This window comes from Ornithorhynchus anatinus, chromosome 20 (genome assembly GCF_004115215.2).
Source record: "Ornithorhynchus anatinus isolate Pmale09 chromosome 20, mOrnAna1.pri.v4, whole genome shotgun sequence".
Lineage (NCBI taxonomy): Eukaryota > Metazoa > Chordata > Mammalia > Monotremata > Ornithorhynchidae > Ornithorhynchus > Ornithorhynchus anatinus.
The window spans coordinates 10,078,234-10,092,045 of record NC_041747.1 but is presented as its reverse complement, the minus strand read 5'-3'; the positions used below and the strand labels follow the sequence as shown (position 1 = coordinate 10,092,045).

The 13,812-nt window shown below is 45.4% G+C and overlaps 1 protein-coding gene across 4 annotated transcripts in view; it reads left to right on the top strand.

Annotated features, from left to right (window-relative positions):
* The window catches only part of GPALPP1 (GPALPP motifs containing 1), a 40,106-nt gene that overhangs the window by 4,344 nt on the left and 21,950 nt on the right, over positions 1–13,812 (top strand). For 2 of the 4 annotated variants that reach the window (XM_029048096.2, XM_029048095.2), the window contains exons 3-7: positions 583–675; positions 2,625–2,733; positions 8,615–8,749; positions 9,627–9,791; positions 11,204–11,302. In XM_029048096.2, the coding sequence (XP_028903929.1) occupies positions 583–675; positions 2,625–2,733; positions 8,615–8,749; positions 9,627–9,791; positions 11,204–11,302 (601 nt within the window). Of the gene's footprint in view, positions 1–533; positions 676–2,624; positions 2,734–8,614; positions 8,750–9,626; positions 9,792–11,203; positions 11,303–13,812 lie in introns of all 4 variants that reach the window. The other 2 variants (XM_029048098.2, XM_029048097.2) reach the window with 2 other exon arrangements.

Below are 13,812 nucleotides of genomic sequence, written 5' to 3'. Positions count from 1 at the left end.
TCACTATTATTACTTGAACTTTCCAATAATGAGGAATAATAGTATTCTGGGATTTGTTAAGCTCGTACTATATGCCAAACACTGTACTAAGCACTGGGGTAAATGCAGGGCAGTGTCCTGCACACAGTAAGCGGTCGATAAGTTCAGTTGATTAATCAGATCTGACGCAGACCCTGTCCCACATGGGGCTCACAGTTTAAGTAGGAGGGAAGAGCAAGGGATTGGATGCCCCACTTTCCAGGTGACCTCATCTGTAAAATGGGAATTAACTGGGAGCCTCATGTGGGACAACCTGATTACCTTGTATCTACCCCAGCGCTTAGAACAATGCTCGGCACATAGTAAGCGCTTAACAAATACCAACATTATTATTATGAAGAAACTGAGGCATGGAGAAGTTGTGGCTTTTTTTTAAATGGTATTTATTAAGCACCAAAGTCTACAATCTTTATCATTTACCCATTCTGAATGAACAACATTTCTGGTCCGGAGCAGGCAAACTGTCTAGAATCATTTGTTTGTCCTTCCCATAGATAATGACCAACCAAGCTGAAGGAACCTGTTACATTTCTGTGTTTGCAGAAAACGGAGGTGCTCTCAGGAGACGGATGACGAAGGCTTTTTCGGACCTGCACTTCCTCCTGGATTTAAAAAAGAGGACGATTCTCCACCAAGGTAATTCAGATGGATGCGTAGTGCAGGTCAAGACTTCTGAACAGAATCATTCTAAACAATCGGTCATATTTGCTGAGTGCTTGTTGGGTGCAGAGCACTGCACTAAGTGCTTGGGAGAGTTCAGTATAACAATGTAACGGACACATTTCCTGATGAAAACTCTGTGGCGTTTCTTGTAAGTTTGCGTGTGATATTGTCTTTGCTCACATTTTATACAGCAGCTCCCTTCTCAGCTTCACAAAAAATATGATATTGTCATCAGAGATTAAAATAAATAGGGATCGGTGAATTATGTTATCAATCTTGCTGTTTTACCCTTCGTCCAGGGGTTCAAGGATAACGGTTGAGATGTTGCCGGCCACTGCTTGAAGTTAGCCTTTTAAAAAAAACCCCAAAAAACCAAAAAAGCTGATGCAAACAAGCATCACAGAAAATCCCCTAAAGAGCAGTGCTTTTATCAGTCATTCATATTTGAGCGCTTACTGTGTGCAGAGCACTGTTCTAAGGACTTGTTAGGGTATGGTGCCACAGGATTGGTAGACATGTACCCTGCCCACAGAGGGCCTCAAGTCTAAAGGGAAAGGCAGACATTAATATAAATACATTACAGACATATACATAAATACAGATATATACGTAAATACATTACAGATATATACACATAGGTGCTATGGGACTGAGAATAGGGTGAATATCAAGGCTTGAAGGGTAGAAATCCAAATGCAGGGGGTGATGCAGAAGGGAGAGGGAGTAGGGGGAAAGAGGGCTTAGTCAGGGAAGGCCTCCTGCAGGAGTTGTAATTTTAATAAGGCTTGGAAGCTGGGGAGAGTCGTGGTCTATCATGGGGCGGTTGGGAGGGAGTCCCAGACCGGGCGGACGATGTAGGCCAGAAGTCGAGTGAGGAAACGGGAGTCCGTGCCGAGTCTGAAGAGCAACTCTTAGCTGTAACCTCTCACTCTGAGCACGCTGTGGGAGGAGGAGGAGCAGGAGTATTTATTAAGTACCCACAAAGTGCGCTGCCCTCTCCTAAGGTAGCAGTAGTTGGGCAATGCAACATGATAAGAACTCGGGAAGGGCAAAACAAAGAACTGACACGGTCCCTGCTCACAGGGAGTTTAGACTCTAACAGGGGAGACAGACCTAAAGATATTTACACATACGTTGATAATGAAAAAAAAGCCTTCCAGCTAGCAAATTGGAGGGGTCTCTGATGATATTGTAAAAGGCGCACTCGGGTATAAATAGTAATGGGTTAAGCACTTAGATAAAAATAAAAATTCCGTCATTTGTTAGGGTTTACCAAGTGCCAGGCACAGTACTAATTGCTGTACCTGGTATTAAGCACTGGGGAAGAGACAGTATATGCCAGTCAGACACAGTCCCTTTCCCTCATGGGGCTCACAGTCAGAGAGGGAGGGAGACTAGGGGTCTTATCCACATTTTACAGATGAGGAAATGGAGGCACAGAGCATTCAAGTGATCAGCCCGAGGTCACCCAGCAGGCAAGTGGGAGAGCCCGGATTGGAACCCAGGCTCCCTGGCTCCCGAGCTCACCCTGTTTTCATGAGGCCATGCTTTTTCTCTGATGAGCTGAAGAGCTCAGATAATCTTTTAGAACAGTCTCCCTTGAAGAAGTTCTTAGAGAGATCCTCAGACCCATATGGTTTTTGAAAGCAGGCAGGTCAGAGCTGAGTACCTGAGGTTTTAGATATGTACACAAGTCTTAGAGACCAGGTGACAGCAATCCCAGAGAAGCGTGTAGCTTGTTACTAATGGCCACTCTATTAGTCAGTGTGACTCCATTTTCTCGTTACTTCATGCAGGAATTTTTTTAATGGGCTTTTCCAGATTTTTGTCACACAATTATATGTACGTATGTAGAGCCTCACTGTTTCAAATGACTCTTCTTTTTATGTTGAAACTAAAATCTTGACTTTCTTTTTTTTGAGGCCCATTATAGGTCCCGCATTGCCACCTGGTTTTCAGAAAACTTCACAGAGTGGGGGGAAAAACCGAGATGATCGAGAACCTCCAGTTCCTTCGGATTCCAACTCTGAGGTTAGTACAGACAGTCCAAAGCCACGTTTCAGAGTACTGGCCAAAGGTAGAATTTGACTCCGATTTACCATCATTTAACATCAGATACAGTGAGAGGTTCCTTGTTAGAAAAAGTTGCCAGAAATCTGACAGGTTTAAAATAATAATAATAATATTCCACAGCAGAGTGGCCTTCAATGGATGATCTCGATGATGTTGCTTTACTATTTGGAGAGGTTACGAGTCATAAGGTATCAGATATCAACATCCTAAAGGTCAATCATCAGGACAGTGAGCAGATAGTGTTGAGTGGTCAGCCATTCAGTCATCTACTCTTCTAACTCTGAGCACGTTGTGGTAGGAGGAGGAGCAGAAATATTTATTAAGTACCCATAAAGTGCACTCCCCTGTGCTAAACGCTTGAAAACACAAAACAAATAAGTGGCACATTGACTGTGTGCAGAGAGCTTATACTCTTAACAAGGAGAGGCAAACATAAAATATATACAAATAGTCATCAAAATAGAATAATTGAATGTACAACTGAATAAACATATATGTGAAAGTACTGGTTTGGGTGCAAAGAGGTAAATAAATAAAGGCCATGATTCCCCCAGTTTCCAGGAAACCTATCTCTGACTCTGGTCCCAAGCCAAGCACAGGCCACCCTCCCTCCACTTGGGTCCAAACAATTGTCGAGGTCACCAGTGAATTGATTTTGGTTTTTTTTTGGAAATGGCATTGATTTTATTTGTTAGTGATTGCCTTCTAGGCATTTGATTTTAAGGGATTTGTCCCAACCCCAAGGTTCAATCCGTCATTGTCATTCTCATCATCAGTATTTAACCGAATGTTAACAGGAGACACAGTGGAAGTGTCTTCAGTGGGATTATTTAAATACGCGAAGCGCAGATATAGTCTTATCTGGAAATAGGAGGGTGGTCTAAGTCCATTGTGGGAAGAACCGGGTCTCCAGTTGCCAAATGGCACCGAAAAATTTGGCCTGGGAACGGGGCTCTTGGCTTAGTCACGTCCTGCCACTAGCATCCACGGTAGACTCTTGGTTTCTAGAAGCCGCTCTAGCCCGTGACTGTTTTCGTCCCTGCCGAGGCTTAAATTTCCATCCATCTGACCAGAATGGTAATCTGTTCAAACGCTCAAAAAACTGAGTAGTGAAATTAATTAATTTTTATTTTTATGGTATCTGTTCAGCGCTTACTGTGTGTCAAACGCCGTTCTAAACGCTGGAATACACATAACCGCTCCGGTCTTCTCACCACCTCTCTTATGTCGGTCATTAATAAAGTCCTCTTAAAAAGCCACTTCTTCCAAGAGGCTTTCCCTGCTTAGTCCCCATCTTCTTGGTCATGTCATCCCTTTGGCGACTTTACCACTCATGGGTACTATTAATTTGTGTGTTAGCGGGAGGTGTGTTAACTCACAAGAAGGCTGAAATAGAACAAAGGGAGGCGGGCAGAGGGTTCAGACTTTTTTTAGAAACTTGAGGCTGTGGTCTCAAGTTTTCACCTAAAAGATCACTTGCTGTCCAATAAAATAAGTAAATAAATGACAGATACGGACATAAGTGCTGAGGAGAAATGGTATCTGTTCAGTGCTATGTGCCAAGCACAGTACTAAGGGCTGGGATCTTACAACAGTTCTCCTCTGTCTTCTCCTTAGTTTGTCCTCCTAGGTTTTATTTGTATGCCATTTTCATTGCCCGCTATCGTTGCCGACCAGCTGCCGAATTTTGTTTTTTTGGTCTTTGGCTCTTCGGTCTTCCAGTCCCTTGCCAGCCCCGTTTTAGCGGATGCTGGTTTGCGATCAAGTAGCAGGTCTATACAGCATCCTGTCGTTCCCAACAGGAGCAGCCAAGGTTCAGAGAAGGAGCGAGAGAAGAGACAGCAGACTCGAGGATTCAGTGAAAGAGCCGAGAGGGCTCCCGAAAGAATCGGCGTGGGTGGGTTCTTTTCACGCCCCAATGTGTTCACCCTTCTGCCACCTCCTACGTTCTGTTTTGTCAGAACGTTCACAAAGAATCATCCTCTGGCATCCTCCAGCATCTCGCCTCGGGATCATTAATCCGTAAATAGTGACTAACCGGATGAATCATTTTATTGATAAACCTTCAGTTTTGTAGGCATTATCCAAGTCGGGCTGCCTGTTAGAGAAGAAGAAGAAAACGCCTCCTACAGTTGCTCAGCAGGACCCGTAGAGCCGATTTTAGTTGTGGGGGAAAAAGGATTTGCTTGGGGGACTCTTTTAACAAGAGATTGGAAGTAATTTCTATTCCTTTCACCCGAGAGGTTGTCAGTGTGGTATTGTGATGTGTGGCTGACAGGGGAGAAAGGCTGCTTTGAGATGAGCTTCTTTAGAGTTAACAAGCATGCCACCTTTTCGGTAGAACAGTGGAAAATTGACGGCGCGCCCACGAAAAATTGCGTGAAGCTTTGTTTCAATTTATTACCTGTGGGTTCGAGAGGAAATGTCACCGAATTCAGTTCTTCTGAAAGTCTTTGTTATTTGCTCTATTGTGCTCTGAGGACTAATCTGGTTTTTGAACACTCCTTCTCTCCGTGGGCTTTTGGCTCACCCAAATAAATCAGATGTTGAGTGGAGGGTGGGGGGGAGAAAAATGGCCAGCTACCTTACAGGAGACTGAAACACTCAGCTGCTTTTTTTCTTTTACCTTGTTCTCGGGTTTGTGGATGAGAAGTGAGTAGTTTATCGGTATTTACTGAACTCCTAAATATGTGCAGAACACTACCTTGCACTTTGGAGAGTCCAATACGATAGAGTCGGTAGACACAATTTTTTTAATGGTATTAAGCGCTGCCAGATGCTGTGCTAAGCCCTGGGGTAGATACAAGCTAATCAGGTTGGACACTATTCATGTCCCTCGTGGGGCTCCTATCTTAATCCCCATTTTACAAACGAGGGAACTGAGGCACAGAGAAGTTAAGCGACTTGTCCAAGGCCACCCAGCAGTTAAGTGGTGGAACTGAAATCCCTGTCCCTAAGGAGCGTACAGTCTAGTCGGGGAGACATGTTAAAGTAAATGAAGGACAGGGGAGACAGCAGAGTATCAGGTTGTGGATGTAGATGCAGTCAGAGTGGGGTGAGTCCAAGGTGTTTGTAAGGTCCAGACCCATGTACGTGTAAGGTGACACAGAAAGGAGGGAGAACAGGGCGGGACAAGGGAAGTTAGGGAAGGCTTCCCGGAGGAGGACTGATTATTTTTCAGTAGGGCTTTAAAAATGGGGAGAGTGGTGTGTTTGCAGCAGACGAAAGCTAGCGACCTCCTTATAAAGGAGTGGTGTTAGAGATGTCTTTGGCTTTCAGTCTGTCGTATTTATTGAGTGCTTACTGTGTGCGGAGCACTGTAGTAAGTGCTCGGGAGTATACAATATAACAATAAACAGATACATCCCCTACCCACCATAAGCTTGTGAAATCCTATCTGGGCAGTGCACTTGTGAACAAAAAAACCCCTCCGTAACAAACAACCCATTCCACAGGGAGGTGCTCATAAACCGTGTCTCACGACATGTCCATAGATCAGCGAGCGCCTGGCCTGGCTTTCTAATGTCCCTCTTTCTCTTTTAGTCTTCTTAGTGGTTTCCTCAAGGAGTGCAAAACCTCCCCTGGGTTATCCATTTCTGTTCCCTCTCAATAGTCCATTCCTATACCTCTGGCTCTGACACACAATCACACCCACGCAGTCAGCTCTCTTATCACGTGTTGGCTGCAAACTCCAAAGAACCCTGCGTTAAGGAAAGTCACATTGTAGTATTCCCCACACAACCCATGCCACGAGTGTACACACAACATGTGTTGCCCGTTGAAACTTGTGGTGGCGTGGACCCCGGCTGCGACTGGATGCGTTACCTCGGGGGGGTGGTTTTCCGGCATTTTGTCTGTCCGGGGTACTGTGCTAAATCTGGGAACCGTTTCGTATCTGATTGCTGCGGGGCGAAGTGAGCGCCGAGTCTTCCCATTTAATATGTGGAAAAACTGAATCACAATTTGAAAAACCTGAGTCACCAGGAAAAACGAGTTCTCGAAGCCTTCCCGGTGAGTCAGTCCCTCGGTTGCGACCAGGATGGCAAGCGTCCGGCTTCCGGGCCCGAATTTAGCACACCGGGCTCCGCTGCCGGAAACGGCCCCAAACTCCCTTCTCCCCAAATGTCCTCTCGCCTTGGGTTCAGCTGCCCCTCCTGATTTGGTGGCGTGGATCCAGCTGCATGTTTTCAACGAAGAGAACCGGGTGTCCCGGAGCGACGGTGGCAAAAATCCGGTTCGACAGCAGCGGGACGTGTTTTCCTAGTGGTGGAGGTGGTTTTAAGTACACGCAGAACCCTTAGTAGACTGGAGCTCTTCCAGATGCCATATACCCGCATTCCTATTCCTAGCCCACTTCCCTGTTGGAGGCCGAGGGGGTGGACTCAAGGGAGGGGCAACTGGGTCTTCTTTGCTAATTCCGGAACGCTCCCCTGGGGAGTCAGAAGTTGAGATTCAAATTCCCTGCTGGCCAAAGCCTCGATCTTTAAAAACAACTGGCACTGGGAGATCCATCTTCGAGTCCCAGCTTGTCAATGCCAGGGTCACCGAGCCAGATTTCTGCATAACTGTGGGGGAATCTAAAAGGGTGGGAAGGATGCGATGGGTCCATGGATGAGATAAGTTTGTAAGCATCCGGGGAGCGCTTCCGGCATTGAAATGATCAAGGAGAGGGTTGCCGAATGATCTGAAGGAGCGGTGTACCTGGTTTGAAAGAGTATGCAGTCATTTCGGAGATATCCATCCACTTTTGAATTCAAGACCTGCTCTCTCTCCCATTCACCACCCCACGTCCACTTTCTCCGCTCACTCACCAACCAACCGTGGAACAGCAGTCACTCAGTAAGTCAATGGAATTTATTGAGCACTTACTCTGTCCAAAGCACTGTTCTCAGCGCTTGGGAGAGTACAATCCAACGTCTCCATTTTGCATCCCTAATTGCAAAATCCCGCATTTCTCTCCCGGTCATCGTATGCCTAGATTACTGTATCCTCCTTGTGGTAGTTCCTGCCTCTGTCCTTTGCTCATTTGCGTAAGCCCAGTGCTTAGTGCCGTGTCTGGTCCATAGTAAGCGCTTAACCGATACCATTAAAAAAAGAAGTTGGGTCCTAGAGGGCTGGATCTGACCTCCTTCAGCTTTTAGCAAGGTGTCCTGTACATGAGGATTCTCAATAAATGTCGTTCAGTGAGAACAGGGACCAACGATAATAATAGAACAAGCTAAGCTGTCCCAGTTCCCAGGCTACTCCCCGAGAGAGGATGAGGCATTCCGAGAAGCAGCATTAACATGTTTGCATTAGAAAGCGCCATAGAAGATATTGAAACGATCATTGGCTGAATGGGGCCTGGGTCACCTGCAAGAGTTAAAGCCACTTCCAAGAATGCCCAACCTCCTCCAGTGATGGCCTTTGGGAATTGTTAGATTATGCCTCTCAGAGTGTCTGAAAGTAGTTTTATGAAGCCGTGACCTGCTTTAATAGAGATGGTATAAGCTCCTTGTGGGCAGACAACCTGTCTGTTAACTCTATTATATTGTACGCTCCCAAGCCCTGAATACAGTGCTCTGCACACAGCAAGTGCTCAATAAATACCATTGATGGACTGATTGAAGAGTGATGAGAAAGTAAAAACCCGGGGAAGGGCCGGAGAAAGGGATGAGGTGAGAGAGGAAAGGAGAAAAGGGAGCAAACCAGCAAATCCCAAATGAAGTAAAATGCTTCTCTGATGTCTTTACTGGAGCCTATGACCTCTCCTCTTCTGTCCTATAAGGGTGCTCTGCACACAGTAAGCGCTCAATAATTATGACCGATTGATTGATTCTTTTCCTGATTGCTTTTCTAGGCATCAGAGAGCAGTGAAGATGATGAGATGATCGTCGGTCCCATGCCTGCTAAAGGACCGTTCGAATTCAGCGTCGCCGAAGAGTTTGAACGCAGGGCTCAGAGGATGAAAGACAAACTGACCTCAGGAGATGATGTAAGCCTCCTGTGTCGTCATTACAAGCTTTCATGGGGTTTTGGTGGCCGAAATGGTTGAGTATCAGACATCCCTAAAGGGATTCGATTTGTCCGATTGACATTAGTAATTGGGCCCAATTGGAGCTCCCCACCCTTGAAGATAGTCCACTGTGTTTGTCATGTACATGCACGCGCGCACGTATGTACACATCTGCAAGACACTCCTTTCATCCTTTCCCCCACCTTACGCCCTACGCCCCTCGGGATGGCACCTGGAGAGATTCCAGTACTCTGCCAATCTCAGCTACGGGAGGGAGAGTCAAGCAGAGGCCTGTCCATTCCATTCCTAGCTTGGGCATTGGCTAGCGAGTGGCAGGCCATCTGCTACAAGTCAAAACTCCCCCGTGCTGGCCAGCAGCAGCACAGGAGAGAGTCGAGGGCGGAGGCTCAGGTTTACTGCACAAAAGAAGGCAATGGTAAACCACTTCTCTATTTTTCCCGAGAAAACTGTGGATCCACTCTCAGAGCGATTGCAGGTAGAGGTGGGGCGTTTTGGGAGAGATGTGTACATGGAGTCACTAAGGGTCGAAAACCACTCGACAACATTAGACAACATTAGACAAAAAAACCTCTGGGCTCAAACAAGCCCAAGCAGTTTGAGAGAAGGGCCCCGAAACTGCCTTCAGGAAGAGAGAAGAGGAGGAAGAGAACCTGGGCCTGCAGGTCAGCCAGCACCTGGCCCTGGATTGAATGTGGGACCATTGCGGCCTGTGGAAAAACATCCATGGGGTTTGGAGAGATGGTCTCACAACCTTTCTTTAAGCACTCAGTCCCGTGCTCTGCGCACAGAAAGCGCTTAATCGATTCCCTTTCACTTTCTCTTTATCTCCACACAGGACGGAGCCAAGCCAGTCACCAGGGAGTCATGGATGACCGAACTTCCTCCAGAACTGAAGGGCTTTGGCCTGGGCCCAAGGACTTTCAAAAGAAGAGCGGAGGACAAATCCGGGGATAGATCGATTTGGACCGACACGCCAGCTGACCGAGAGCGGAAAGCTAAAGTAAGCCTCAGTCAGTTCAGGCAAGCCTGTCATCCATGGTGTCTCTGCACCGAGAGAATTCCCCAGTGTCTAGACGGTGAGCTCGTTGTGGGCAGGGAACGGGTCTACCCACTGTTGTACACACTCCTCCAAGCGTTCAGTACGGTGCCCCGCACAGGGTCGATGCTCAATAAATACCAATTGTTAGAATCCTCCCGGAATCTGGGCGAGGCCACCATACTGCCATCGGATCTTCATTAGGAAATCCAATAGGAGTACATCAAGGTGGAAGACCTGCTGAAAGGTTCTACCCGGCTTTAGGCTATATTACCTGTTTGTTTGTTTCCCCTCTCTCAGGGCAACATAATCCCCTCCCTAGCCAAGTTGTCTTGCCCAGGAGACTCCTGCTTTCAACTGTTTAAGCATTTGAATGTTACATAAATGTTTGCCATGGCTCCTACTGCCGGTAACCTCTGTCCAACATGTCTCTGTTGTCTGGGTCTTTTTAGTTCTTTGTATTCTTTCTAAAATAAAACATGAGCTCCTCTACTACCCTCTGGGAGGCTAGGTAATTTTTCCTCTGAAACAAATCTGTCAGTCAGTGGTATTTATTGAGCACTTTCTATGTGCAGAGCACCGTACTAAGCGCTTGGGTGAGTCCAATACAACAGAATTAGCAGACACATTCCCTGCCTGTAACAAGCCTACAGTCTAGAGAAAGAGACGGGCATTATCGCGAGTAAATAACCCACCTAGACACTGCCACATTTTGTTTTTACTTAACCTCTAGAGGTGGAGCTTTTAAGTCATGGTTCTCCACTGAAATTCTCCTAAGAACTCCGCCAATCTCATTTATTTCAGTGATGGCGACGTTAAAGGAAACTCTAGAATAGTAATTTAGTGCTTCTGCCAACTTGCACGTATTTTCTTTCGTTCCCTTCACCCTGGTGAACAGCAATACCATTTCTGAGGAAAGCGATATGTAGAATTAATCTGAGTCCTTAATTTGTCTTATTGATTTTCCAGCCACCTCTTTCTTTAGCAAGGTTATCTCTAAGCCCTGTAAAGAAGAGGCCTCTGAGTTAATTGTCTTACCCTTTAGTTTTTTTTCCTCAGAAAATCATGCTGTAGGATACTGGTATTCTAATTAAATATGAAATTAATTTCCGTCTCATTGCTCCTTTAAGAGCTGAAGAAAGTTGCTTTGGAGGTAGGAAGATAAAACCCTTTTTTTTTTTAGTTGTCTTCCTCTCGCCATGTCATTAAAGGCCTATTAAAGGATGTAAAAGATATCCTACTTCTGTCACTTCTCCTTATCAAATAGCAGTGCCCTTTTAGGGTAGTCTGCCATTGTCAGTTGGTCTAAATATTATTGTACTGGTTTCTTTGAACGGTGAATGGTGGGTTAATATGTAGCCTCCTTTCATCCCCAGGAGACCCAAGATGCCAAGAAGTCGATTAGTAAGGACGATGAAGAACGGGTATTATCTGGAAGGGACAAGAGACTAGCCGAACAAGTGTCTTCCTACAATGTAAGTCAGGAAGAAAATGTTTGGTTTTTTCCCCCATCTCCTTCCTTCCTTTACACTTCTCTGCTGATTCTCCCTCTGCCTGGTCCCCCTTCTCTTTTATCTCTCTTTCTCTCTCACATACACACTATCTCATACACCTGCTCTCCTTTCTGTGTCACTCTCTTCATGAAACCTACTCAGTTCTACTGGTTGCCATGGTGATACCACTAAAGCCTTCTTTTTTTTTTGTTTTTAACTGCTGCTGAAAACAGAGCTTAAAAAAAATCCACCCCTCTCTGTAGGCTTAGCGTGTGTGTTCTCTGTAAGATCTTCAATTTGCAATTTATTTAAGCGACTCACGTCAGAACTTTCGTTATCGGGAACAGACAACCCACGTTTCAGAAGCTGGGGGTCTGTATAAATTGTAGGGTCTTCATCAGGGCTCGAGCTTCCTCCAGGAGAAGCCGATTGGGAATGGTTCACATGAAGGTCTAAACCCTGAGCCACCCGAAGAAGCAGCGTATGCTAAACAGGCCAGTTGGGCGGAATGTCCGCCTCTTCTCTCTTCTGCCGCACTCTTAGACTGATTCATTTTGGTGTGAGATGCTTGAGCTTCAGGGAGTGGGCACAGATCATTCAAGGTTTCCCATCTGACCGTAATTCCCTTTCATATGTAAATATCCTCCCCCGAGAGCATTGACAGCAATAGGGGCAGCACGGGAGGGACAGTCCACTATGAACTCATACCCCTCGCCGTTCTGCAGTTGACTTGACCCTCAAAAACACCGAAAGCATCGTCCTGTGTCCCTCATCACATGGATTCAAGAGTCAGTTCTGCCGAAAATGCCCAGCCTGCCCTCCCCAGTAACTGGCCGGACCATCACGGCCCTTATGATTCGGTTGTTCAGGATCACCCAACCAGATTTCCCATCCAGGCGACTGTGGAAAACTGCGGCTTGATCCTGGGCTAATTCCCCACCACCAAAGGATCCCCAAGGGATGGTAAGCTCCTTGAGGGCAGGGATCAGTTCTAGTAACCAACTTTCTATCGTCTCTTCCTAAATGCTTAGTGCCACACCTACACAGAGTAGGTGCTCAATAGATATTATGGGTGGATTGATTGAAAGGTGGCCTGGCACCTCTGACCAGACTGACTCCATCCTCACCTGTCCCTCTCCCGTCTTTTATTTTTAGATTGCAGAACCCCTGAGGAAAGAGACCTTATCCAATTCCTAACTATGGGTTCTTTACTAGCGCTTACTTCAGTGCTCTGCACATGGTAAGCGCTTAATAAAGATTATTAGTATTGCACCTCTTTCCCTTCAGTAATTATCTACATAAAATAAATACCTAAAGAGGGAACTCTTAATTAGTGGTGTTTATTGATTCCTTTCTAGGTGCAGAGCACTGTACTAAGTGCTTGGGAGTGCAATGCATAAGTAAATATTATTAAATAGTAATTATGGAATTTAAGTGCTTGCTATGTGTCAAGCACCGGGTTGATACAAGCTAAGCAGATCAAACACAGTTCCTGTCCCACATAGGGCTCACAGGTTAAGGAGGGAGGGAGAACGGCTATTGAATCCTCATTTTACAGATGAGGAAACCGAGGCACAGAGTTAAATAACTTGCCCAGAATCACACAGGCAAGTGACAGAGCCAGGATTTGAACCCAGGTCCTTTGATTCCCAAGCCTGTGGTCTTTCCCCTAGCCTCTGCTGCTTCTCTTAAAAATCTTCATTGTATTACCTTGTCAATGCACCTTGTTAATATCTAAAAGAAAGAACTCTCTAAGTTAGATGAAATGCAGAAGAGACCTTAGGTTTTATAGCAAGATCTGTCTTAATCACTCATGTATTTTTAACTCATTGGCTGTTAATTTGATTCTCGATTTGTGAGTCAAACAAGATCTATTTCAGAACACTCTTAATTCTTATCTGCAGTTCTGATTCTTTAACTAATTAATGTAAAATGACTTTTAAGTAGGACACGCTTTTCTGTGTTTGTTGTTAGATTTTTTTTCCTGAAGAGTGTATGGTGCTCCCTAATAATAATATTAGTAATAATAACTGTAATAATAATGGCTATATTTGTTAGACAATTGCTATGAGCCAAGCATTATATTAAGCCTCAGTGTAAATACAAAATGACCAGATCGTGCAAAGCCCTTGTGCCATGTGGCTTGCGGTCTAAATTCTGAAAATCATTCCGAAAATAGGTGTTCTAGGGTAAAACTATGCTCATGTCATTAGTTCCCATTATTTTCCTTACTCTTTTTTACTCTGGATTTACATTGTTTTCATGTTATTTGATTTATTTTCATGAATCAAGTATCCAGACGCGAAGTGTGGTCACATATGTCACAAGCCACAAATCAAATTTAACAGCGTACAGCGGGCTACATTTGAAATATATTTGGGCTATAAATTGGTTGGCTTTTCTTGAGCACAGCCCTGTGATTGCATGAATCCTGTAGTCAGTTTATTTCTCTGCCTTTCCGCACTTTTCGTTTTTCACTTTTATCTCTGGCT